The sequence below is a fragment of the Syngnathus typhle genome, linkage group LG20 (genome assembly GCF_033458585.1).
Source record: "Syngnathus typhle isolate RoL2023-S1 ecotype Sweden linkage group LG20, RoL_Styp_1.0, whole genome shotgun sequence".
In the NCBI taxonomy this organism is placed as follows: Eukaryota; Metazoa; Chordata; class Actinopteri; order Syngnathiformes; family Syngnathidae; genus Syngnathus; species Syngnathus typhle.
In genome coordinates this window covers 5,887,560-5,914,347 of record NC_083757.1, presented here as the reverse complement: position 1 = coordinate 5,914,347, position 26,788 = coordinate 5,887,560, and the positions used below count along the sequence as shown (strand labels likewise).

Genomic DNA, 26,788 nt, shown 5'->3' with positions numbered 1-26,788 from the left:
GCCCACTTGAATTGAGTATCTCTGTATACAAGAGTGGATTTGAACTGCAGCAAGAACGTTTGGTCAAGCGTAGAAGAATATAAGAATGTGATCTATCCGGATTTGCGGTATCTGCGTCGGCTTCTACTTTGCGTTGCGTCCGTGGGGGCAAATTTGGCTCACACCAACAGGAAGCAAGCGACCCGTTCGGGCTGGTTTGACCGCAACAAGGAGAACGGCAACTCCCTCTTGACCACTGTTCCCATGGATTGAGACGTTCTTCACTTAAGACAGCAGGAGTTCCTTAACTGCCGCCATCCAACTTCCTCTTTCTTCTCCTCCACCCGTGTTTCCATCCTTCCTTCCAACCCCTCCATCCTCTCTGCAGAAGCCTTGGAGGACCCGTCCAGCACCGGGGCGGTGGCGGGCGCCGTGATCGGCTCCCTCCTGGCCCTGCTTTCGGTTGTGGCGCTGGTGGCGGTGCTGGTGATGCGAGGCCGCCGCCAGCACCAGCGCGGCGGGGGCGGCGCAGATTCGGTGGCGGCAGGCGGCGGCAGTGGCAACGGCGCCGACTACGGCAACAAGGCTCGTCTTCTGTTCGGCGGCGAGGGTAGGAACAACAACGGGCCGACGTATAAGTACCGCGAGGGCTGCGACAACACGGGGACTCTGACGGAGAAGGCCAACGACTTCCGCCGCCTCCACCAGCATCCCGCCAAGCCCTCCACCCACGACATCCTCCTGGATGAGGCGGAGAGGCGCAAGTTTGACGACAGCCTGGAGGAGGACGAGTGCTACGACCGATTCGATGGCGGGAACCCTCCGGCCTACGGCGGCGGAGACGCCATGTACCTGGATGACGACATGGAGTCCCAGCGGGACGGCTCCGTCATTTCCCGGACGGCCATTTACGTGTGAAGCGGCCAACCCGTCCCCTGCAAAACTTGGACTTGCAAACAGCCGAACGGGTCCAAAAGTGACCGGACAAGCACATCAACGCTTCAAAAGGGACGCCGCTTGTCGCTGTGTTCTCGTTCTTGAGCTTTGTGCGTGTTGGTGTGCCTCGGTACTCGCTATCTCTTGGAAACGTCGTCTGGTCTGCGTACAACAAGAAACGCATTCTTGCCTTCTTTTGTCGGCTTGTCAAGCTGGACCGTGTGTGTGTGTATGTGCTCATGTTGATGGCAGAGGTGGGGTCCAGTCACATGGCTTTTCGGACTTGCCCGACTGAAACATCCGTGACTTTCTCCCACCTCTGATTAATAGCGTGCGTTATCTTCTATCTACTGGGCGTCGTCTCGCTAGCCTCAATGTTGTCGTCGTGTATCGGTGAAAAGAAGCACTTGGAGCAGTTCCGCATTTTTTGTGGCGGGATGACTCATCGCTTATAAATACTCAATTTGGATCATTTTCTTTTTTTTTTTTTTTTCTCGCCGTCTTTCTTCACGCCGCTCTATTTCTGGCGCCCATCTTTATTTACGCAGCGGCCGGCTTATCGGCCGTGGCAGATCACCGCGCGGTATTTACAAAACCCAATCTGTGTCTTTGTTTCTCACATCTTGAACAAGCAAAGCTCATTCGGCACCGCGCGCTTCTTTCTAAATCCTCCTCAACCCGTCTTTTCAACAAGATTGGCGCTTTTATTTCTGTTGGGTTTTTGCTTCCTTTCTGCGGGGATTTGTTCCAACAAATCGTAGGAACAATCCATAGAATCCGCAGACTTGTGCGTGTGGTTTCGGATTAGGATTTTAATTACAAATGTATTAAGGTCCTTTTAAAATGTCGGACTACTTGACAACGTGACATCGTAGCAAAACTGCAGGATTTCAACGGGACATTAAAAATCCAACGTTGGGATCCACAAATGGAGTTTCTGTGAATGTAAACGCGGTCACGCGTCACTTGGAGGAACTCTCGACAATATTTTAATTCTTGGAACACGTTTGCCTTGTTCATCTGCTGCTTTCTCCTTTGTTGATTTGACATTTTCTTGATCCGTGTTGTCTTATGGCGGAAGAACTACAACATGGTGGCTGTAGAAAATAAAATGTGCGTGTTACGTGTTTTGGTCGTTGGAGTAAAAAAAAAAAGGGTTGTGTGAGTACTTTAAAAATAAATGTCTATGGGATGTGGAAAGGAAGTGCAGATGTGAGCTTATCTAGCACAAAAAAGAAACCATTAGCCGCTTTCCAAACCCTCACTGAGCGTCGATTGTTCCTCAACATCCTCCACGGGCCGTTTCATCCCCAAACATCCTCGCACGAGTCAAGAGTGTCTCGTGTCACCTCATCCCAAAGTGTGTTGACGCTAGCTCACAAGAAGACACTTTGATGAAGAAACAAACAAGTTTCTGAACAGAGTTTTGAGGATCTTTCACCCAAAAAGAAAAAAATCCCGGCTGAGGCGGCGGTTTCATCTCCTTCCTGCACTTTCTGTTAGTTTGCCTCAACACGTCTTCTCTCGAGTGGATTCCCGCGTTCCTTTATCGAGATTTCTCTCTTTGGCGCCTAATTAGCAAGGAGGCGTGCAGCGAGATCAGCCGCTGACTTTTCTTTCCCTGCGCAAGTCATTTGAATAAAAACCCCAATCTTATGAAAACCTCGGCGGGGAAGCCGGCAATCAGTGAGATTTCCCGCCATTCGCCGTGAGCTACCTGACTGCCTAAAATGGCCGCTTTAGCTACGGGCGTCATTGATAGCGATGCTAATTAACGCCGTCCGAGTGTCTTGCGGGAAAGTCTTCGTGTCGGTAAGTAACCTCAGCGAGTCGCTTGAGGTTGGTGTCTTTTGACAGAAGTCTAGCTAGATCTTCATACGCCGACGTAAAACCCCCGCCAAGTCGAAGGGTGTCGCTTGGCTAGCGCGGCGGTGCGGCGCTGTTCTCTTGGCGCTCCATCTAGAGAATTGCAAAAAGGGAACAAGCCAAAGAGGAGGAGGACACAAAGAAGACCTCAATACAAACCGCCAATGGAGTTAATCCTGCCATTTTCTAATCCCTATTTGTTAGCTTGTTTTTTTTGTTTTGTTTTTAACACAGCGCCAACTGCTTGGTTACCACCAACAGTTTTTACCATTCCAGTTCACCACAAGGTGTTCCCACCATCTTTGATTCGGCACCAGGATCGCAAGCTTACCAAATCATCCTCCGACTGCCAAGTGGAGGATGAGGAGTCAGGGGAGGCGGCCTATTAGTGATTGAGCTCGGCTTTTGTGGTTAATCCGGCAAAAGCCGAGCTTGTTCCGGGCCAGCCGCGGCGTGGCAAAACTTTCCCGTCTTCCTTCGTCAACCCGTGTAAGCGCTTTATCGCAACGTGTGGGTAAACCCGTCTGGGTTTGCTCACGCCTTTCGGTTTTTCTTCTCAACTAGTTGCGATGTCATGGTCTTCAAATGCTTTTCACTTTATGAGGGACAAACCAAGAACCCCAAACAAGCACTTTGGTTGTCAACGTGCCTCGCGAAAAGTCTTGCTATCACATGATTTCTATATGATTCTGTAGTCAAAAGATTTTGGGGGTTATAAAACATGGTTTCAATGCTTTTCAGTGTTTTTGAACATTCAGCCCTTGAGGCCAGTTTGACAAGACATTTGGTCGACTCCCCAATCCCCAATGAATAGACCGAAAAAGTCTCAAGAAGCCATTCTAAAAGATTCAATAAGTCCGCCTAGAAGTTCACAAACATTTGAGAAGCGTCAGCAAAGTCATTGACAGAAAAGCTGCGAGTGGGCGAGCGACACGCCGCGTGCTGATCCCGCTAAACATGTTTCTATTCTCCCTGCGATGCTTTCAGACCAGGATTTCTCTCCTCGGCGTGTCGTTTCACAAACGATTGCCTTCCCTCAGCCAAAACAAAACCAAAACAAAACAATCTCTTGCATAATTTTCATCATCAGTCAGTGAGAAGATGGGAGACTGTCCAAGTCTTTGACCATGTGGGTGATCCGTCCCCGCGGGAGGAATTAGTCCAGCTCACCGAGCAGATTAAACGCATTCGTGCGCATGTTTTGTATTTCACAAATCGCACATATTTGTTTGCCTCGCTGATGCGCTCGCCGCTTTCTGGCCCTTTGTGTGACGAGTAGCTTGTTGTCACTGTTAGCGTGACCGCATGCTAACTAGCAGTGGTGTCCTTTAAGCCCGCGAGCGGGGAAAACAGCATTACGGGCTGAATAAAAACGTTGACACGGAAACTAGAGGTCATACCTGTTTATGTTGCCATTTTGGTTTGGATTTTGTGTGTTTGTGTGTGTGGGGGGGGAGGGGGCATATGCCAAGTTTCAGCGGAAAAAGTGAAAGTTATTCCTCCGCTTCTCATGGCCGGATTAGACAAGCTTACTTTTGAATGCCTTGCGGTTAGTGTGTGTGTGTGTGTGTGTGTGTGTGTGTGTGTGTGTGTGTGTGTGTGTGTGTGTGTGTGTGTAATACATTTGTGGCAAGGATGCAAGTTGTGCGAGAAGGCAAACTTGTTTACATCTGTACTTTCAGGGCACAGCTAAATAAGGCGATTGTGTGTGCATGCGTGTGTGTGTGTGTGTCTGTGTGTGTATACACATCTTGTACTTAACTCAGCTTTGCTGTAGGGAGCAAACAGGACGTCGTTATTCCAAATCAAGGTTCGGCGTCTGGTCGACTGCGCCAACGCTCGTAGTGGCCCTCAATTAGTTTTGGAAAATAAAAATGCTTCCTATAGCTGAGCAGGCCAAAATGATAATAACAAAGGGCAAGTTTTAGTTTTTGAAAGACTTATTTTACAGGGACGTCTGAAAAGAAAGCCGTTTCTTTCCTGACTTGACATGCCCGTTGCGTTTATTGGCTCTCGCTCACTAAACTGCTGTCAGCTCACCTTTCACGCTTCGCTCTCGAGACGCTGTGACAAGCGCAATCCTCATCAATCTGACTTTGAAGCTTCCCGACGCCGCTGAGATGCGCAAGCGGCCGCAACACGGCGGCGCTCGCTTGGCCAAAAAGAAGCCGACCACAAAACTGCCCAATTTTTTCAAAGCAGTTAATTTGTTACCCGTCTCGTCTTCTGTACGTTTTTTTTTTCCGCCGAATCATTTTGTGACGAGGGTGGCCGAACAAAAGCTCCAAAAATGTCTTTTCTGTCAGTTGACACCAGCCTGTTTTTTTTTTTTCCTCATCATTTGGCACCAATTAAACCAGCCTAAAAGGGAGAAAAGCCTTCAGCCATTTTGTCATCCTCTCTTTTTCTCACTCCCTGTTAAAGTGAGCAGTTAGGGATAATTGAAAAACTTTTCAATTAATAAATGCAGTCGGCATCGACGCTGCCAAATGGAGCAGCGCCGAAAGCTGCTGCTGCTGCTGCTGCTGCAGCTTGCCGCCTCACACTTGTGTCTGCAGTGGGAAAACCAGATTGTGTGAAGAACCTTCACGTGGTCGTCGTCTTTTGAGTCTGGCCTACTTTTTGCCTCAAAGGCAGAAAGCGCAAGGGAATCGACCACATGGACGTATCATGATTATCTTATATTTATAATTCATACGTTCAACATTTGGAACACGTAACGGAGACATATTGTGCGCTTTGCTGTAATTAAGACACATTAAGGAAAATTGTCACGTATGCTAATCGTTTGGTGCCTCTGGGGGACAGCAGAGAGGTAATTTTTATTTTTTTTGACTCTTTTTTTTTTGGGCCATTGCTGGAGTCGTTGACGTTAAAGAGAGCTGTCAGGCCGTCAGGCTGCTGCTGCTCGGCCTCTCCACCTGAACTGTCACATGCCCGCAATCACACACACACACACGAGCGACATCCCACGTCAACGCCCCCCTCCCCACCTGCCTGTCTGTCTTGTCTGAGACCTGTGGAATTCTTTTTGTCTTTTTTTTTTTTTTTTTTTCTTTGCAAAATGGCTGAAGGCTTTTCTCCCTTTTAGGCTGGTTTAATTGGTGCCAAGATTTTGCAGTTTCAAATTCGGCCTCTACTGTAGAAAATCCAATAAAAAAATGCCTAGCGTGTGCAATATGAAGTTCACTCAGAGGCCACTTTATTAGGGAAATGTTCTTGCGCAATGTAATGCGTATAGATAAAACTGTCGCATAACCGGGGGAGGGAAAAAAAAAAAAAGAAGACGGCTTTTGTGAAAGGGTCAATGGAGTCAGGTGTGATGGACAGGAGGCGTCTGGGAGGTCAAAGCCAACTTGACAGGTGATTAAAGGAGCCATTGAACTTTGCGCCGCGGCAAACGAGCCCCGCTCACCTCCTTCGCTAGCTCATTTGCATAAAAATCTGACAAAGCGGGTCACAAGTTCAACATTTCATCATCTTTTTATTTCGCTTGAGGAGGGAATGACTTTTTAATGAGACTTGGAAGCTCGCCTTCCGCGCAGGGCCATCGTCCGCTTGGGATTTGACAGACAAAGGCAAGGACGCCGTTGATTTTTTTAGCCATCAAAGATTTTTGCTTATTAATGAAGTGACGACGCTCCATTGTGGCAAACAATCAATAAACTGAAAATTTCAACACAGTAGTGTGGACAGATAAGAGGTTTAAATACCCTCTTTTTAATTAAAAAAAAAATTCAACCCTCAAGTCTTAAGCTCAAATAAAGGTCTAATAAAGCGAGCCACATCCTCTCTCCCAGTTATCACCTTGCGCTAAGCAGCTGTCTTAAAATCACTCGTGTGTTTCCTGCGTGCACCAAGGCCTTTACTTCCCATTAAAAAAAAAAAAAGAACATTTTAACCTCAGCGCAGCAGACAAGTGCAACTAAAAGTCTTGTTTAAACGTAAGCAGAATATACGAGCGGGATGTCCGCGATGTAGCAGCAACGCGGGCGACCAATCGGAAAGCTAGGCCACAAAAACATGATACGGATCAGCGTGTTTGTTGTCTTGTTTGCCAGACAACACAAAGATATGAAAAGTGGAGCAAAATCGGGCCAAATAGGAGCAGAACATAAAAGAGCTGTTTCGAACACAAAGGCACAAAGGCAGCAAGCAAGTATTTGTCTCTTCTAATGGAGACACGAGATGAATGATACCAATGAGGGGCACAAAATATTAGGAACAGTAAGAGTCGACTGCAGCAAAAACTCTCCGTGACAGCCCGGGACTAAACATGTCAAAGTTTGTATTTGCAGGGAATGCGAATTTAAGACTACGAAAGTAGATGCTTTAAGAATGGAAGGGTTGTAATACCTAACTGCATACCTAATAAAGTTTCCCGTCTGCATCACTTGGCAACGGTGGCGCCGCCGTAGGTCATCAGAAACGAAATAGCGGTCAGGCCGTCCGCTTCTCGGCTGAGCGGCACAACATTGACTGTGTCAGCAAAGCGTTGCACCAACTGACCTTTGTGTGTCTGTGCGCGAATGTCAACATATGCAAGCGTCCGCTTGAGTGTGCGCAAGCGCGAGCGCCCGCCCGCGTGTGTCAGGCTCCATCTCGTCTCCTCCGGGTCGTTGGCGTTGGGCCCGGGCCCTGCACTCGCAGCGACACGGAGATTATTACTGTGACTGCCCTGCGTAATTGTCGTCGATCCGCTCAGAAATTATGTCAATGACTTTGCGTTTGTGTCTGCGTAGGTAGCTGTGTGTCTGTTTGCGCGCGAGCGTGTTGTGAGGAGATAGCTTTATTTTATTCCATTGCGAACTTGACCATTTGTGTGTTTGCGCCCGCAGCCGTAATCTCACTTTGCACACTCGCGGGATTCAGGTGTGAATCGGAGCTCGCTTATCTCCGCCGCAACATGCATCACGTGTGTGTGTGTGTGTGTGTGTGTGTGTGTGTGTGTGTGTGTGTGTGTGTGTGTGTGTGTGTGTGTGTGTGTGTGTGTGTGCAGGCAGTGTGCGGTTGGGATGTGAACGACGTTTACTCCGCTTTGTGTGATTTATTGGTGAGCATCCAAATGGAAATTGCCACAAACATGGCCGCCACTGAGCATTCCACAAACATGGCCGCTACCAAACTCTCTACACCAAACTTCGTAATTCCGCCTCCTGCCACCAGAGGGAGACAGAGAGAATGTATGAGCGGTCATTGTCAGTTACATCAATCAATGTTTGTATATAGAGCTATTTTCATAAAGGTTGTTAGCGGCCGTCCGCTGCATTGCGAACCTTCACAGCCACTTGGATGGTTCTGACGTCCATCTGCTCTTCTCTTAATGCCTCGTCGAGTCGTATCGCGTCGTCTTGGGCCGGCTGCCGGTGTGTGTGTGTGTGTGTGTGTGTGTGTATATGTGTGTGTGTGTGTGTGTGTGTGTGTGTGTGTGTGTGCGCGCATGTGAAAGCAAGTGTTTAAGTAGAGCGTAAGAAAGGATGGGGCAGGCGTTGAGCAGGTGCGTGGTGCACAAACAAGTCCAAAGATGAAGCGGGCCAAGCTGCCGACCATTTTGATGGCATAATCAAACGAGCAATTTTATCCACCATGGCACGACCTCTCGATGAAAACGCCGTCTCGCCCCTTGTCGAGTTGAGCCGTTTCTCCACTTCACAGAATGAGGGCCGCGAGCGTCGTTACCGCTAACATTGCAATTACAGCGGGTCGAATCGAGTCTCGGTTGCTATTCATCTCATCACCTTTTTTCTTTTTTTTTTCTCGCTCATCAACACTTGTCGCCTTCCTCTCTTCACGCCCACCTCTATTTCATCCTCCACATCTTGATGCCCTGACGATTGTGTGCTTGGACACGGACCTCCCTGTCAGGTTAAAGTGGAGCCTAATGATGCTAACATGCTAATCGAGGCTAACCATCCTAAGGTGTTAATTGGCCATCAAAACAAAGCTCCCCTGCGGCTTAGCGCATCGTTGCTCTTTCCTTGCCGCAACTCTCTGACTACTGCTCTGCAATTTTGTTTTTAGACTTGTGAAAGTTCGACACAACCGCGCTCATCTTAACAAGCGACACCCACGTGTTTGTGTATGTTTTGTGTGTGTTTGTGTCCAACTACACACAACCTGCCTACACACAACCTTGTACTCTTTGTTTTCACTCTATATTTTATTTGTGCCGACTTGCCTGCAGTGCGCACTTGTGTGCGTCTGTGTACAGGTGAAGAAGACGCGTTTGACAGGCTCCTCAGAGCACGGCGCCTCCGCGGGCCATGTCAGCGCCGTTTTTGTCCATCACAGCAAAGCCCCGCGTGCGTATGGATAGCGACGCGTTCGCGCGCGTACGTTCGCCTTTAAAGGTACGCACTGTACATTTCACACGCGGAGAATCTTAATTACTAGCTGACAGCTCGTAGCCTGAGGCTTCAAAACACACAAAAAAACACAAACACACAACTGCATAGACACACACACTCTTGGGAGTGAACGTCTATGGAATGTATGAAAAGAACCCCTGAGCCCAAAGACGTGCTCGGCCTCCGTTTTTTGTCTTCTCATACTTTCAAAAATGGAACGCCAAAACTCCAATTTAATAACACACACACTTTTCATTTCACCTGCCGTGTTGCTTTTGCTCAGCAAGGTGATGGTAGGATAAATCAGCATACATTAACTCCAATTGACACAAGATCTTTTTATTATGCAAATGAGGTAGGAAATTAGCATAGAAAGGAGACGATGCGTGCTTGCGTGTTCTCATTGTCGGCTCAACGTGCCAGACACTTCATTAGGTACACCTATTTGGTTGGCGACAGCTTGATGGCCGGACACTCTGAGTTGTTCCTAATATTCTGCCTCTCCGTGCGATGTTTGCGCGGACCGTTAACTTCCCGAACGCGATCGCTCATCACAGCGCACAACGTGGCGCAGGAGAGTTCCGTGGGAGGGATCCATTTCTCCTTTACGCGCTCTTTCACTCACTTTGTGTTTCTTTATTTTGTTCTCCTTTTTTCCACCGCCGCTTTCTCTTCCCCTCGTCTCTTGATGCCACTTTCTAATCTCTCCTCCACTTCCTCCTCCTCCTCCGCTTGACGATAATGCTCCCCCTGCGGCCCGCAGATGCGACTGTACTTTTCCTCAACGAGCTTCCACCTTCAAGCCTTGAAGAAGACGAGTGTGCTTATCGGTGCTTAATGCCGGCTAATGGCGGTCATGAGTCAGGCTGACAGCAGGCGCGGACGGGGACAACGAGGAGATGCCAACATTGGCGCTCAGGGGCCTCTCTGTCGTTATTTAGCCATAAAACTTCAAATAAACCCACAAAAGTCATCCACGAGAAACTCCCTCTAATCATTAGCCAGCTAGCTACTTCCTGTTTCTATGAGAGCCACCTTATGGGGAAGAAAAAAAAAATGCAGATTTTGTTGATTGTTACGTGTAATGGACATCAAGTTGTAATTTGATGGTTGCGGGTTACATCGGGATGCAAAGGGTGGCACTCGACTAACTGAGTGGTCGACCGAGCGAAATAGCAAACAGGAAATGAGTATCCTTATGGAAAGCATCAGTTTGGTTTCAACCCAGAGAGCCCACGGCCGACTTGTATTGACTCTATCGCGCTCCACAGAGAGCTGCTCCACTGGGCTCAGCTTCTCCTTCCCTCTGGCTTAACACTGTGTGTGTTTGAATGATATTATGATTTGTGCTATTTTTAGCTTGTTGGTTATTGGTCGCCCCACGCTGCACGTGTGCGCTCTGGCGGGCCAGTGTCAGCGACGCCTGACCGATCCGCTTGCGAGGACGGGCGGGGAGGCCGCGAGTGTGTCTTTGTGTGTGTCCATATGTGTCGATGAGTGAGTGAGTGAGTGAGTGATATTTGCCGTGGCAGCGGATGGCAGCTAGCATACGCTTGGACCCCGCCAGCTCGCCACACAAGTGTTGCTCCAACAGGAACTGCAACCAAGATACACACAGAGCTTACTGTCACAGAGGAGTCCAGTTTGCACACTTCATCCTTCCTCAATGTCAACATGAGTGAGACAGAGAGAGGAGAAGCGGCAGTAAAACAGGGCCAAAAGCTAAGCTCCCTCATTCCCTTGTTTGATGCCTAGCTGGCTTCCTCGCATCCTTCGTCTCACCTCCCTCAAGGTGCGTTGCTCCCTTGCTCAAGCCACCTCCCTCTTACCTACCTCCCATACTTGCTCATATCCGACCATGGTTCCTCCCTTCCTCGCTCCCTCCCTCCCTTTCAGGCTTTGACCCACTTTGTTGTTGCTTTGGGGGGGCTGTGTGTCTTTCAGATAAACTCGTTTTCTGTGGATCATTTAGAGAGCAATGCCATTTCTCTGCACACACCGACCATCTTTTCTACACTCAGGAGATGTGTGTGTGAGTGTAATCTGTTAAATGGGTAGAGACATATGGACGGAGGGGACAGACACAAAAGAGCCAGCACTGGTGGGCAGATTGAAACACAAAGGTCATAGTAGGTTGCTTGTGTGTGTGTGTGTGTGTGTGTGTGTGTGTGTGTGTGTGTGTGTACTGTCTGCAAAGAATGGACAAAATAAGGTCATCGGATGAGGAATAGAGCTTGATTTGAACATAATTAGTGGTTGATAAAATAAAGGCAAAAAAACACCTGTATTCTAAAAGGGTGCAATGTCGACCTGTGACCAGGAGAGGGCAGCATTCACCAAAAGGACCAATCTAAAAACTAAGAAGAGTTCCACCACTAACTAGCGACGCTGTGTTAGCCAACATGTTTTGTTTATTTACAGCAAAAATAAAAACAGGCTGAGACAAATTCCTTCCGCGCCCAAACAAAGTGCAAAGCGGAGGGAAAAGATTGTCATTTCCGAAATGCTCAATCGAGTAAACTCGCTGGCTTGTTGATCGACCTGAAATTCATTGTGATCATGAATCGCGATTCTATTACCGTTATCAATTTACTCTCTGCTCCTAGATGCAAATTGCCAGGCTGAGAAAAAAAAAAAACATCTTGGCAGACAAAGCTGTGAGTACGTGCGCGTGTGTGTGTGTCCTGCTGTTAGGCGATGAATTCTGTCACAGCGCACAAGACTTTCTCCCTTTCGGGGACAAAACATAGTCAAGCATTAATAATTCATGCGGGCTGAGGTCAAGGGATGCGCGGGGGGCCCGAGAAGCGGGTGCTGGGCGGCCATGATAGCTTTGCCCCGTGTGGCGAAGAGCGTGACCGGTCCGGTCTCGAGAAAGGCAACGTGCGGCGTCCTCCCCCACGGGCGCCGAATGACAATAGGCGCGGCCGAGTTAATTGTTGGAACGGCGCCAGCATCACGTCTTCATCCACTTACCGAGAATGATTCATGATGTCATCTTTAATGATTGACTTCTTCTTCTGTGCTTTGAATGTTGTCTTCTTCGCTGGTGTCGTCGTCATCTTCTTGCATTGTTTTGCGCATTGATTTATTTCCTCCCGTGGTTGAATGCAGCGCTGTCTTCTTTGTTTGGAATTGATTATATTCTTATCTGTATTTTTGTTTTTCTTCTTGTCGTTTACGATGATTTGAATTACTTTAGCCTTGTAGCGCAAATTTTATTTCCTGCCGTGCTTTCTTCTTTGCAGTTGTTGATGTTGGTCCGAAGCAGAATCATCAACAAACAAACGAGAGCGTCTTCAAATCATCTTTAGTGTCATAGAGCTGCTCGCTTTACCTTTTGTCTTCTTCTTTAATGTCCCCGCCTACTCCCCCTCCTCTTCTTCAAGTGGCCTACTGAAAGGAATAAAGAAGCTTTTAGTCTCCAAAATCTCCCGCTTTATTCGCCGTAATTGCCAGCTGATTGCAGTCATTTCCGTGCACTCGTCACTTTGGAAGTCTTTTGGAGGCTGGAGGAGAGACTGAGTGCACACGTATGTGTGTGTGTGTGTGTGTGTTGGTTGGTCGGGACGGGGTGGGGGCGTCTTTCTTTGTGGTGTTTATGGATTTGTGTTTTCGTTGCTTGCGCTCATCAGCAGCATCCATGATTCAATTTGACTGCAAATGGGATGCTTGGGAGGAGGGGGGGGAGCAGTTGTGGGAAAAGAGAGGCCAGGCCGTTTTTCCATGAGCGCAAATGAGCAGTAAGACGATGCTGGAAGGCAGAAAAGTGCCTCTGAAGTGTGTGTGTGTGCGCGCTAAAGGGATCAAAGCATGAGGAAGGTTCGAAGGCCGCAAGGTAGGAGGAGGACAAAGTGTCACAGGAATGTGGAGGCTGATTTTTTTTTTCCTCCTCTTCTTGCTCTCCATCGTTTTCATCTTCTTCTTCCTCCTCCTTTTCATCTTCTTCTTCCTCCCCCTTCTTCGCCCTGTGCCTCTTTTTCCTCCTCTTCCTTTTTCATCTTTTAGTTCCTCTTTTTGCTTCTTCCTCCTCTTCCCTGTTTTCTGTTGAGCATCTTATCTAGCGGTGCCTTCAGGCTCCGTCTGAAATCACAGTAGCTGCAATCAGTATACGTTTACTTGGAGGACAGTGCCACCTGCTGGCAAGGCACGGAAGCAAAGGACAATTCATGTTCTTTTCTCTTTTTCTTTGAAAAAGAGCACTGGCAGTGAAGTCTGCCCTTGAAATTGGAAAAACAAAAAACATTTTATGTGCTGTGTCGCCCCCCAGAGGAGGAGCGTCGTATTGTGCCGGGCCCGTCGACAGGCGCGGTGATCGGCGGGCTCCTCGGGGCCCTTGCCCTCATCGGCATCGTGGTGGGCCTCGTCTTCTTTATTCGCCGACGCCAGCGCGACGCAGAGTGAGTTCTTGGCCAATCAGAACAATTATCCATCGTTCAAATGATGTTACCATATTTGGTTTGTTGATTTTAATGTTGTTCAATCAGTGGCCCCCCGAAGCACAAGCCCCCACCCCCCATCAAGAGCAGCGGCTCCACAGAGCTGGTGAGTCAATCCATCAATCAATGAGTGCTTTGTGTATTGATCAGAGGTGATTAGCGCTTGCTTAAACAACTCATTTCCAAACACTGTGCAGCTAATTATCCAATTTAAATGAATTGGTTGGAAAATGACAACAAATTGTATGCTATGCTAACGATAGCATAAGCTTAGCATTCATATATTATGCACAGCATGAGTAAGTTCATTTGTAATGTCTTTAGACAAATGTAGATTTCCGTTTTCTTGGTTTCAATGTGTGCATGCAGCTGACCAAGCCGTCAGAGGCGCCCGCTGCCACCGAAATGGCGCCGCTCACCCCGGCGGGGGACGTCTACTACGAACCTACGGGAAGCGAGCCTGTCAGGGTAAGTTAAAATTTTCCCCACAAAAATATGACTCATTCATTTTTTGTTTTGGCAGAACTTTGGCAGCGAAACTCCCGGCGCGGCGAATGGCGGCGGACCTCCATTGCCGGACGAAGTGAACCTAAACCTGGACCCGAACCCGGACCTGGTCTCCACCAACCAAGAGCCTCCGCCGACTGCCAACATCGCTCGTGGCGAGAGCTTTGTGTCGCCTGCCATGTATGTGTAAGCGTGGCCGGCCACTAGGAGGCGCTCGCCGAGGGAACTTTTTTTTTTCCCACTTTTAACCACATTTATTATGTTGCGTTGTCTCACTGATGAGGGAAACATCTTAACAACATTTTAAAGGGGGGGGGGGGGGGTGACTCGAATAAGGAAACATTATGGTTGTTTTGTGTTTTTGGGGGGGAACACACACACACAAGCGCATTCAGGCATCCATCACAAGGAATGTAACACAAATTGTGCATGTTAGGTAAACTCCCTTCTATAATGGCCTAAAATCCTTAATATCCAAATACCATCAGTCAAACAAACTGCCGCCATCTAGTGGTCAACCCTGGAATTATTGCAGATTTCAACCAAATTTAGGCCAAAATAGAAGTACATTGCGCCCTAAAAAGTTGCTGTAATTTTAATGACGGGACACGCAATGTAGAGGGGGTTTACTGTACACACACACCGACATCTCTTTAGGCACACAATCCATTATGAAGAATAATGATCATCCCTGTAATGCTCACTTTGAAAGCTTTGTGTGAACCCTTCCGAAACATTTTGATGTTCTCTGAGGTTTCTTTTCAAGGTTTGGAAAGCACATGCGCGACAAGCACACTCCTACACTAATTTAATTTGTTTATTTTAATTACAATAATGGCTGTAAAGTGAGCGTTGTTATCTGTGTACATGCAAAGCTTTCATCGGAAGGTGTTCCTAATGAAGTGTCTGGTGAGCATATGAGGGAAAAATACTGCCATTAAAGTGGATGTCAACATTGTACCAAATGACCAACAATGTACATAGTACTGCTTATGTTGATGATGAATAATTATAACAACGATGATGATATATAATTATTGGTGTTAAAAAAAAGTATTGTGTTCTCGGTGCTTCTGCAGAGGGGGTGAAGGTATGTGTTTTACTTTTTAACAGAAATGTCGTCACTGGACAGCCACAATGTGCTGACGACGCAAAAAAATATGAATAATAACGCTAATAATGAAATGTGTGCATGGCATGATGACCGGCTTGTTCCTTCCCTTTGACTGCAGCATCATCGTCATCATTAAGACAAGTTGAAAATCAAGGAATTTTGATTCATGATTAGTTTTTAACGTTTTGTTTTTTTTACTCACAGCACTCAGACAACAAGTTGCCAGTTAAACTCAGATCGAAGATTCAAATGCATTTATCAGTTTTAAAGGTTGTTTGTGTTGATTTGTTGACAATCATGTTTGTTGCTTTTGTTGCATGCTAAGTGATATGGATTGATTCCGAAACGGCAACTGGGAGTCGTATAAGGCCAACACTAGAAAGGGAAAAAAAAAAAATCAGCGTACCAATCCCTGTGTTTACAGTAAACAACAACCTGACTGCCAAACCTATCTTAACATCTCACAACATGCAGCAAAACATGCCCAAAGATTGAGAAATTGTTTTCAACAGGCATAAAATGCCAAATGGGCGGGGATTAAAAATAATTCCCGTCATTGCTTTATAATCTAATCGGCAAAACCAAGCCTGATCATCATACCTGTTATACCTGGACAAGACCAAATCAGCAAAATAGCGTGAGGGTGAACCCGCAACGTGCTATGAAGGGATTGAAGTCAACTAGTAACAAAATGAAGACATTTAAGTCTGATTTCTATGACATTGCCAGATCAATTTGAATTCAATGAATTGTTTGAAAACACTCTCATGAAAAGGATAGCGTGTTAGCTGTTAGCCAGTCCCAAACAGTTGTTATCACAGAGCCACATGTGCCTTGTTTGTTTATTTGTTTGTATGTTTGTTTGTTTTTTAAAGTATTATTATTATTTGTTTGTGAGCTTTTCAGTCCTCACCGCCCAACCACAATGACCTCGATAGTCACACTGGAGATGTCTTTCGTTTTTGGCATAACTTTTATTTTGTACGCTTTTGGGAGGGGATAAATGTTACTGGACATGTTTTACAAATCCTTGTCTTGTCAAATAAAGAGAGAACGCAAGTGTCCAGAAGCGTCCTTTATGACATGCCCGGCAGCCACAGGGATTGAGTTAAAGTGAAAACAAAATAAAGACAGCTTGCTAATAGATGTAGCTCATACATTGTTAGCTCATGATGGCTAACAGCAACAAAATCTCCATTCAGTCAATGCTTTGTATCATTTTTGCCACTCAAGTATGTGTTTGAATTGACCTTGCACTGTAACTTGTCACTAACAAATCTCATTTTAAGAAACTTGCCAGAAAGGTAAATTGTACTTTGGCCAGTTCGACTGAAGTCATCAAACTACTGCTGAACTGACTGATGGAATTCCTTTGCCAAGGCTGCTCCAATGTCACCATGAGCAATACTGCTAGCAGTATTTGTATTTGTGTATTTAGTCACGATTGTCAAATAAAAATAATCCTGTTGTTGACATTTGTGTGCCAATGCACTTCATAGAGACAACATTCGCACACGGTCGAGAGCACAAACTCTTCGGAATCATTCATGTGAGACAGGGTCAAACCAATAAAGGAATTTTACTGACACACTGGGGAAAGCTTTCAATTACGGTATTAAAAAACATGGCCATACACTTCAATAGTAAACATTAGTGAAAAATGTCTCCTTTTAAATGGGTCCTCTAAATTTAAGCAGTGATTCTTTCACATATTATGAATGGTTCTCCTAGGCGGATGAGAAATATTCAGTGGAAAGAGGCCAAATAAGGATCGATGAGAAAACATTTGATTGCTTTTATATGGATTTTATTTTGGCACATACAAGTCTCCATAATAGCCTTCCAAAAATGTGTTATCACTCCAAAAACAACAATGAATTAGACCAGGGGTGTGGAACTCCAGTCCCTGGAGGCCGCGTTCCAATATGTTTTCCAAGTTACCCTCGTTAAACACACCTGCGTGAAAAGATCGGTTCATTTTCACGCTCTGCAGGAGCCTAACTTTTCACACAGGTGCACTTAACGAGGGAACCTTGGAAAACATATTGGAACGCGGCCCCCGAAGACTGGAGTTTGACACCCCTAACCCTATATTTCTTGTTGGTGACCATACTTTGCAGATTTCACTGGTTTTTGGAACCAATTATCCGCGATAAACAAGGGATTACTGTATATACACAGCTTCGCCCTTGTCTGCTTGATGCTGTTGTCTTAGTAACCGGCTTTGTGAGACCCACCCCAAATGCAAGGGGTGTGGAACTCCAGGGGCCACGTTCCAATATGTTTTCCAAGTTACCCTCGTTAAACACACCTGCGTGAAAAGATCGGTTCATTTTCATGCTCTGCAGGAGCCTAACTTTTCACACAGGTGCACTTAACGAGGGACTCTTGGAAAACATGTTGGAATGCGGCCCCCGAGGACTGGAGTTTGACACCCCTGAGTTAGACTGTTATACACATTCCAGCAAAACTATATGTCAGATTAATCTTCGAACATCTTGTCCAGGAGTGGAGGATTTATATATGGTGTAACCATTCACTATTATTTGTCTTCATTATAAATAATAGGCAAGATAACGTTTTAAAAAAAATGCCTGTAGTTGTCCTCTTGTTCAAAACAACAGTCAGTTTTAAAATACATTCAAGGTGAGCATAGAGAGAGAGAGAGAGAGAGAGAGAGAGAGAGAGAGAGAGAGAGAGAGAGAGAGAGAGAGAGAGAGAGAGAGAGAGAGATGTGGTGGATGGATGGATGATTGATTATGATGATGGATGAATGATTGATTGATTGATGATGATGGATGGATCTTTGCATATTTTATAATATTGCTACACAGAGAACAAAGAGAAAACTTCAGCCTGACACAAAATAGGCCTTTATTGATATCGTATTGATACAATCAAGTACTTGTAGATTTTTGATAAGCAGGAGGGAAAAACAATTCCAAAATTAGAATGAGTGCATTTTATGCTCACATTTTACTGCGCAAAAAGTAACGCAATAGCCTTCATTGTACATTAGACAAGTAATAAAATCTCCATAAATAATTCTCAACTCCATATTGTCAATTCTATTCTCATCAATGCTGTTAAATCCCGATTATAGGTTCTTGGCTTCGATGGTCAGTTTTGGCATCCCTATTAAATTATCATAAATGTACAAATATCATTCATTTCATGTGGAAATGGCCGACTATTTATCAAATGCAACTAAAACAAAAATTCCTTCAATACTGAAGCAGTCAAAATTACATGTATGCTTAGTCCATATTTACCTTTTTTAAACTTCTATGCAACAATTCAGGAAATGATTAAGTGTAGAAAAGATATGAACCACTAACATTTTCATCAATGATTCTTTTTAAGTTAAAAAACTGCACAAACTAGTTTACCTTATTTATAATTATTTACAAAAAAATAGAACTATTATAGCGACGCTAATTATGGAATTAGATGAATAAATAAATAAATACATTCTTATGAACCTATTTTACAAAAAAAACACAAACAAATATAGCACAACAAATCACAAAAAGTGACAGGCCTTACTTTGTCCATCCGACACAAAGGTTCAATTCAAGTACGTTGAGATTTCAAAAAGACTGCTCAAGTCATGTCATGTCATAAAACGGTGGACATAGTTTTCCCTTGTGGTCGTTACCTTTTTTTCAGTTAGCTGTAGATAGCAATCAACAGCAATCACGAGTTAGCTGCTTTAATCAATCATTAGCAGTTTTTGCAGTCATTTTGAATCGATCAATAGCTCTCATTGGTTGTTGCTGTCACCTGTTTTTGGTTGTTAACGGACACTTGCAGTCTTTAGCGGTTGTTAAGTGTTGTTAGTTGTCATTAGCTTACATTAGCGGTCACACGCTGGCAGTTTCTAGTGGTTGTTAGGGGTCACCGGCTACTGGTCGGTAACGTTCAGGTGTTAGCTGTCGTTAGAAAGATCCGTGCACTCGTTGTGCTCTAACGGCAGGCTGCCAAAAATCGTCGCTGCCATGCTGCTCCCCGACGAAGCTCCGTTAGCGACGTGATGGAGGCGCGAGGTAGAGGACGCGCCGCCCCCTCGCAAACCCCCTTCACCTGGCGGGAGGAGGAGGTGAGGGCCGGGAAGGACATCAACGATGTCTCCGCCGCTTCCTCCTCCACGACGCTGGCAGTGCGATCGATGCCTCATGAAGCTGTCTCGCCACATGAACTTCTTACCGCATCCGGTGCAGTGGTACGGCTTGAGCCCCGTGTGCGTCTTCATGTGCTCGGTCAGGTGATGCTTCATCTTGAACTTCTTGGCGCACACGGGACAGTGGAAGGGTCTCAGGTCCAGGTGCATGTTGATGTGGCGGTCCCTCATGCTCTTGTGCGTGAAGGTCTTGCCACAGTGGCACATAAATACTTTAGCTGAACCGCCGCCACCACCCCCGCCGTCACTTCCTGAGACCGCCGGGCCGTGCGCCACACTTTTGAAAGCGGCGGCGGCGCCGATCATCCCACTCATAGGAGGCGGCCCGGCATCCATTGAGAGCGCAGATGTTTGTCCGAAGACCAGGATCTGGTTGCCCTGAGTAAGAAAAGATCCTCACTAAAAGTTTAAACTGCAAAAATAAAACTGATTGGACAACACAGCCATCTTAAAAGGTGAAATTCTAATAAATGGCTGACCTGCATGTCGACAGGGAAGAGCTGGGTGCGAGTCGGGACCTGACCCAGCAGGCCTGAGGCGGCTCGATTGGCACCTTGGCTCGGATTGGGTCCCACTGCTGAGTCTTGGACCTGCTGAGCTAAGGCAGCATCCAGCAAGCTGCCATCCAACTTGAGGAAGTCGTCGGAAGACTGGCTGTAGTCCATCTGGATGCACGGACATGGTGCATCATGTTAGCTTGAGAGGTTTGAATTAAATACATTGATTTTGTAGGAGCAATGGTATTAAATTAATTAAACACCACATTTATTTAGTTGGAGCGATAAAAAAAAAATTTCAAGGTCTCTCAATTTGTGAGATTTTTACCAGTAGCAGACGGTTATGGAACGTATTTCCACCACAACTTTAGAAATCAATCAACTTGAGTGCATTCGACCTGTGCGTCAGCCTCCACTCCCTCGGCAGCCTCCACCGAGAGCGTCCGCACGTGCGAGATGGCGAAGTCGCCACAATCCCTCCCTCGGCCGGACGCCATCCCCCTCTCGTCGTCCTCCTCCTCCTCGTCTTCTTCGTCATCTGCCCCGCCGCCCTCCTCGCCCGACACCACGATGAGGTCGTCGTCCTCGGGCCGCTCAGCTTTGACCACCACCCACTGCTTGCGAGGCATGATGCTAGGCTGGATGTAGGCGGGGCGTCTCTGCAGTGACACGTCCTCGCCGTCCTGTGGGAACAAAGTTGAACAGGCTGGCATAAAGAAGCTGTGAGAAGACATGGATGCTGTTGGGGGGAAAACTTAGGTTCACCTGATATGAGGAAACCCCAAAACTGTCACTGACGCCCACTTCCTCCTCCAATTTCTTCATCCTGCCTCCTCCTCTCAACTTTTGCTGGTAAACCTCTTCTTCTTCCCCCTCGTCATCCTCATCTCTCCCTTCTATCATGAGGGCCTCCTCTCCGGACGGCGTGCAGTAGCTGGGGGTGTTGCTGGCCACTCCGCCGCCACCCGCCAAGTTCGTGGCCGCTCCAGGGCTGAAGTAGTTGGTACTGCTGGGAGACTGGCTCTCACTGGCCGACAGACGGCTTGGTAGTTGGGAGGTTCGTGAGGGCTCTTGAAGGCTCCCTAAAACACACGTGTGACGTTAAAAATTCCACACTTTAGTTAGAGCGGCATAGTTACAATACATCGAGGTTTATGCAATCAGATTTCATACTTTCCACATTTGCGTAAGAACAGTGTGAGTCTTGGGAGCCCGCTGGGCGAACTGAATCCCGACCGAGGACGCCGCCATTAGTTGAGCCGCCGCTCGAACCTCCCCCAACAGTCCTGCCCTCCTTAAGGAGTTCGGTGCATTTGTCCACGATGTGCCACATTTGCAAGACGCTGCCCACCGTCAGGTAATTGACGATGTCCTCGCGCAGCATCGTGAGCTGACCTGTGTAGGCGCAGCGCAGCACGCTCTCAAAGGCCAGCGGGTCCATCACGGCCGGGATAGACACGCTGGACATGTTCTTCAGCAGGACCTTTAGACCATACGATGACAATCAAGTCCACCAAATGTTATCATCGCTCATCCTTACAGAAGTGGCAGATGAAACTCACTGTTCTCACCTGATCATGGAAGTACGATGAGGAGGCGGCCAGGACGCAGCGGTGGGCCTTAAACACGTGACCTTGGACGTGGATGGAAAGGTCACATAGGCGACCCTCCTCCCTCTGCTGGTTCAGGCCATCCAGTACCAAGGCCTGGGAGCTCGGGAAACACACCTGCACCACAGAGTCGGCGCTGCTGCCCACCTCTGCAGAAGCCGACTGCATCTGAGGTCAGCAAAGGTGTACTTTGAAAAAAGATATTGGACCTTTATTGGCCTATCTATGCCAGCGACATAGAAAGACAGGCAAAGTAATTCAATGGTCTTCCCCTAAATGCCAGAAGATAAATAAAGCTGCGTGTTTATTTCAAACTACTGAATGATGGCTTTGTGCTAAACTCAACACAACCAGATTTAAGATTTTTATTGATATTTTTCTTCGTTAATTTTCCTGACACAACATATGTACCTTTGTTAAAATGAGCTGTCAACAAGGTGTTTTAAAAACTAAAATATTTGTGTTGCAACAAAATATAAAAACATGCGTTTGAATCAAATCCGCCTCCAACCGTGCTGATGTGACGTTAGGATGCTAGCAAGCTAGCTACTGTAGCACGTATAAAACAAAATAAACAATAAAACATGGCGGACCACCCGCCTTCACCGACCTTCTCGCTTTTTCTAGCCCGAGAAGAGCACCGCAGGACAGGTCACGCCAGTCTTGCCTGTCGGTCGCGCCGGGTGGACCAGGCCTGCATGTTTGGAAAGCATTTCGGGAAGATGTTCGTCTTCTTTTTCTTCAGTGTGTCGGCGCCTTTAAGAGGACGCAGACAATAGTAGGGCCGCCATTGTTTACATAAATGCTAACTATTAGCTTAGAATATTAAGATGTCACTGCTGCCATATTGGATGTGGCAAACTTTGACAAAGGCTGAATTGATCAGTTTGTCAACGAGTCTTTTACGCTTGTGGTTTAAGCATCAAATCCATTCAAAAATAACTTTTAGTTTTAAGTTTTATTTCCTGATACTTAAATTTCACTCAAGATGAACATGAATCTATGCAGGCACAAGCTAATCACAGCAGAGTCCAGTTCTTTCATATTAGCTGGATTTAACATGTACCTTAACCTGTGTAGTATTTTACTAGAGCCAAATATTCTGGACATTTTGCAAAGGTACGACGCCCACAATTTCATTTCAAAAAGGAATAATGCAATGTTGAAACTTCAAACAAAAAAAGTCATACATCATGTTGTAAATAGTACAATGGTGATCAGTCAGGTACAAAAGGTCCAAATGATGAAAAGGGCCATGCACCTTATCTAAATGAAATTAAAAGTATGTACACGAGTGGAGAAAGCGACCACTGATTTACTTCCGGTTTGCACTGGCTGTGCCAATCATGCAGTCGTTGACCTGGCAACAGAAGCAAAAGACCTCACGTCATCAGAAATAAGTCATGAAACGTGACAAATGAGGCATGGGCGAGGCTTACCTTGCTGGCAAACCTCAAAGAGTTGAGCGTTTCCCCAAAACTGTCCGGCTCGGGTGCAATGTTGACGAACATCAGACTGAAGAGAAAACAAGCGACTCAGTAGTTGACAACGGTTCAAATTTGGAAAACAAAATAAAAAGGGGGAAAAAAGGTGTGATGCGTGTTTTGTTTTTTCATTTTATTGCAATCTTGTATTTCTGTGGATTTGAGTGCAGTTGGAAGTTAAAAAAAAAAAAAATTGGACCCACGCTTTGCTGTTTCCACCCAGGCAGCCCTGCAGCAGGTAAGTCAGCTTGGAGTTCCTGTAAGGAATGAAGGTCTCCTGCAAGACAACACTTGTGAAACGTCAACACAAACACAACACCAAGTGCACTGATGGTAACGACGACGACAAACACAGAAGGCTACCTCACCTTGTTGGCCAGCGCGGTGATGACAATGCCCAGGTTGGACAACGAGCCGTTGATGGCCGTCATCTCTTTGAAACGATCTCCCTGAGACTGGCTCTTCAGCATCCGCTCGCTCCCCGCTAGGTCCACCAGACACAGAGTGGCTGCGCACACAAGCAAAAATTAGCTTAGCACACCAATGCAGACATGCGACGATGACTATCAGCAACCAAGCACTCACAGTTGCATTTGACATCCCTGCCCGCATTGGTGCCCTCAATGTCCAGCTGGAAGACAGAATGCGAGCGGGACGAGCGGTCGTTTTGGTTGGTCTGGGCCGTGGAGCGGTTCTGGTTAGCCAAGGCGATCAAGCACAGAACCTGAGGTGGTTAGAGATCAGACACACTTCAGGCAAGCTCGCATCTTGCTATGTATGCAGAGACTGTTAACAGACTATCGCGGGGCTCCTCAAACTAGAGGACGCCACCAAGGACTCAAGTTTTGAGAACCACTAAGCGTGCAGTACCTGGTCCTCATTGGAAACCTTCTGGTAGGTCAGGTTGGTGATGGTCATTTTATTGCTGTTGTCCTTGCGTATTTCGTGTTCTGGCCTCTTGCTGGCCTTGCCCGTGTACAGCAGATCACGCAGGCACTCGTTGTAGATCTCCACAAAGCTGGCCGTAAAGGAGAACTACCGGGAGGAGAAAATACCAAAAATCTAACTGGCTGGAGAGGAGCACAAGGTATCTAAACTAAGCATAGACTCAAAGAACCAACCTCCCAGCCTTGGGCGGCAAGCTTGTGGGTGGATGCAAAGATTTGCTGCACAGCTCTGGGAATCATGCCACGGGCACTGTGGCCCTCGGCCCCCTCCATGGTATACGTCTTGCCGCTTCCTGTCTGGCCGTAGGCGAAGCAGCACACGTTGTAGCCGTCCAGCGCCGACTGCACCAGCAGGGATATCTCTTCAAATACCTGCCGACCACCGGGATGCAAACGACTTCAGAAACGCCCGCTATACGTTTTGGCGCTTGTGGCCCTTCTCGCGTACGTTACCTCCTGCTGGGTCGCTTCGGGGCCAAAGACGCGGTCAAAACTGAAGTTGTAGTTCTTATGCGTGTCGCTGCTTTTGCCTGTGTGAGACTGAGAAGACATATGCATTTTTTTTTCATACTTTCTGTAATTAAAACCATTTCCATCAAAAGAAAAAAAGAAACTACTACATCTCACTTTTATAAAACTAAAGCTAATTACAGAAAGAGTGTCCTAAAAAAGCTCATAAAAGCCTGTCCCTCTTACCTCTTCAGTTTTTGCCAATGTTATTGCCTTGTTGTCCTTGGCTGGCAGCTGGATATGATTGCTGAGGCCACCCTCCACTAGGGGGCGCACTCTGCAAAACACTCGAATGTTGCCCTGCGAGCAATTTGGGAATATTGAGCGAAGGGACTCTCGTGCTATGAAAATCTCTGAGCATTTTAGTGACTTGCCTTGAGCTCCTGAACTGTATTATGGAGGCGCCGCCGTTCCATCTCCCCCGCGTGGAGCTCATCCTCCAGGCGGGCTGTGGTTTCTCGGAGCAAGCGGGCCTCCTCCTCGACTGCCAGCAGGCTGGCCTGCACGCGGGCCAGGGTGGAATCCTGCACCGACAGCTTCATCTGCAGCAGAACGCAAGGGCTAAATTTAACTTGAAAAAAAATTATCATCCACAAAAAAAACAAAAACTACACCTTGAGGGTTTGGATCTCCGTCTCTTGACTGTCCCGCAACGTCTCCATCACTCGGTGTTTGTCTTGCAGGTTATTGAGCTCAGTCAGCAGAGTCTTCTTTTCGCTGGTGACCTTTTCCAAGTCATCCTGGACGCCAAGGAGCACCCGAAGCCTTTCCTGGGTCTCACTGAAAATACAAGCAACCATGCAGTAAAGTGCAAGGAACATACAGGATATGACAATTTGTGTCTAAATTCCTGTATTTTCCAATACAGAAATTGGGGTATTGCTTCATTGGACAAAGAACTGTCGAAGAAGAACTGCCCTAGAATGAGATGTCAGCTCTTTATACTGTCCTGTACCTGAGGTCCCGCTCCATGTCAGCCGCCTTCAGTTGCAACTCCCCAAGGGAGCCCTTCAGGTTCTCTTTCTCCAGGTTGGCAGATTTCATCTTACTCTGGTAGTCCTGGAGTTTCCCTTTCATGTCGGTGACCTTGCCCTTCATGTCCCACGGGAGCCGGCGGGGGGGCCCACCTACAGGGACACAATTGTCAGACAGAGGACAAAAATATCTATATTGAGCTACAGCCCAGAAAGTATTGACAACGTGACAATGACCCGTTTTGTGAGTCAGTATAAGATGTTCCATTGACCTGCTTTGGGGTCGGCAGGGGCCACGCCTCCTGTCATTTTGCCTCCCTTTGATACGGTCGACGCCACGGGCGCTTTGAAGACTCCTAACGGAGATGATCAATCTTTAAAGTCAGCCACCACACCAAATTAATGTTTAATTCACTTCTTCTTACCTCTGGAGGGGGCGCCGGCCACCGTCGCAGCTCCGACACCTCGCGTCGGCCTGGCTGCACAGATATAAGAACACCACTTTTGATTTATTATTCACAAAAGTTTTGGTCTTACAAGTTACTCCTACTACTACTTCAGTTAAAGGTTCTTAGCTCTTTGATTTCATTTCAAGGAGGCAAATTGCAGTCTTTGATATTTGCATTCTACTAGATTGTTATGTTGATTTTAAATCTAAAAAGGTCGCTGGTGAGAATGCCGTGAGTGAACTTACAAACAGGCGCCCTGGTGGCCGTGACGGGTGGCCGTCTGGTGCCTAGGACGGTAGAAGCAGCTTGGGGTCTGATGGTCTGCGGCTCCTTGCGGAACTTCTTCTACGGGGCATTTCAAAATAAAACTAAATATAAGCCACCAAAAATTATTTTGTGCAATCTTTTCCTCATGTCTTACCTGAACAGGCTGCGTATCCTCGATTTTTTCAGAGCTGGCGAGCACCCGTTTGCTCGCCATGACTGGCAGTCTAGACATGAATCGCCGTCGTTCAAAATAACACAAATTATAGCAAAACGCCGTTTTATGATTGCTAGCTGCTGTTAGGCAACTAAAAGAACAAGAAATATGAGTTTATCGAAGATGCTCGGAGCGGTGAGAGCTTTCGCGTTCAAACTCTTCGACGGTTTAAAATTTGAACTGTAATTGTTTGGCGGCGCCGCAGACGGACTGTCGTGATTGGCTGAGTCCGCGCAAGAACACGCCTCCAAGTTTTCTTTTTGAGGCTTGTTTTAATGTCCAGAATCCACCGCGCGGGCGGAAACGAGATTGTAGTCAAAACCAAATGAACCCTGTTTTTGATATGATTTATTATACGGATTTACTCTGCGTGCCCCACCTAATTAGCATGTCATTATGTTGAGTTTCGTTTCCTAGAACTAAAAAAAGTCGATGACGACACCCAGTCGATGTCAAACAATCAGGCCC

General features: G+C 46.8%; 3 protein-coding genes across 6 annotated transcripts in view; 1 reads left to right on the top strand and 2 right to left on the bottom strand.

The window, feature by feature from the left end:
* The window catches only part of LOC133144894 (poliovirus receptor-like), a 62,353-nt gene extending 45,692 nt beyond the window's left edge, over positions 1–16,661 (top strand). For 2 of the 3 annotated variants that reach the window (XM_061267920.1, XM_061267922.1), the window contains exon 7: positions 368–6,700. In XM_061267920.1, coding sequence (XP_061123904.1) covers positions 368–897 — 530 coding nt within the window. In that variant the 3' untranslated portion in view covers positions 898–6,700. Of the gene's footprint in view, positions 1–367; positions 6,701–13,398; positions 13,529–13,615; positions 13,674–13,936; positions 14,036–14,090 lie in introns of those variants that run through there. The other variant, XM_061267921.1, reaches the window with a different exon arrangement.
* A 1,377-nt stretch (positions 16,662–18,038) lies between these two features.
* zbtb22b (zinc finger and BTB domain containing 22b) lies at positions 18,039–22,280 on the bottom strand. Of its 2 annotated transcripts, none has more exons than XM_061267905.1 (7): positions 22,086–22,280; positions 21,437–21,663; positions 21,039–21,348; positions 20,631–20,947; positions 20,264–20,548; positions 19,848–20,033; positions 18,039–19,746 (listed from the first exon to the last, which is right to left on the bottom strand). In XM_061267905.1, exons 2-7 carry the CDS (start codon positions 21,641–21,643, stop codon positions 19,117–19,119), a joined length of 1,935 nt encoding a protein of 644 aa, XP_061123889.1. In that variant the 5' UTR covers positions 21,644–21,663; positions 22,086–22,280; the 3' UTR covers positions 18,039–19,116. The 2 variants fall into 2 exon arrangements, with proteins under 2 accessions (XP_061123889.1, XP_061123888.1); XM_061267904.1 differs by having other exon boundaries at positions 21,437–21,643.
* Positions 22,281–22,414: 134 nt separating this feature from the next.
* kifc1 (kinesin family member C1) lies at positions 22,415–26,514 on the bottom strand. The gene is made up of 16 exons (XM_061267906.1): positions 26,261–26,514; positions 26,085–26,184; positions 25,816–25,869; positions 25,663–25,746; positions 25,372–25,543; positions 25,031–25,196; positions 24,791–24,958; positions 24,603–24,716; positions 24,360–24,446; positions 24,081–24,278; positions 23,830–23,994; positions 23,545–23,683; positions 23,328–23,467; positions 23,163–23,236; positions 22,915–22,990; positions 22,415–22,835 (listed from the first exon to the last, which is right to left on the bottom strand). The coding sequence occupies exons 1-16, from the start codon at positions 26,336–26,338 to the stop codon at positions 22,791–22,793; spliced, it is 1,860 nt and encodes a 619-aa protein (XP_061123890.1). The 5' UTR covers positions 26,339–26,514; the 3' UTR covers positions 22,415–22,790.
* Positions 26,515–26,788: the final 274 nt, after the last annotated feature.

Excerpts from the sequence above, each read along its gene's own strand:
- zbtb22b (XM_061267905.1), bottom strand. The coding sequence starts at position 21,643 with ATGCAGTCGGCTTCTGCAGAGGTGGGCAGCAGCGCCGACTCTGTGGTG. Across the intron at positions 20,948-21,038 it reads TTCTTACGCAAATGTGGAAA|GGAGCCTTCAAGAGCCCTCA; the intron begins GTATGAAATCTG and ends CGTGTGTTTTAG. Across the intron at positions 20,549-20,630 it reads TTGGGGTTTCCTCATATCAG|GACGGCGAGGACGTGTCACT; the intron begins GTGAACCTAAGT and ends TTGTTCCCACAG.
- kifc1 (XM_061267906.1), bottom strand. The coding sequence starts at position 26,338 with ATGTCTAGACTGCCAGTCATGGCGAGCAAACGGGTGCTCGCCAGCTCT. Across the intron at positions 25,544-25,662 it reads CCCTGCCGACCCCAAAGCAG|GTGGGCCCCCCCGCCGGCTC; the intron begins GTCAATGGAACA and ends GTGTCCCTGTAG. Across the intron at positions 24,447-24,602 it reads CATTGGCAAAAACTGAAGAG|TCTCACACAGGCAAAAGCAG; the intron begins GTAAGAGGGACA and ends ATGTCTTCTCAG.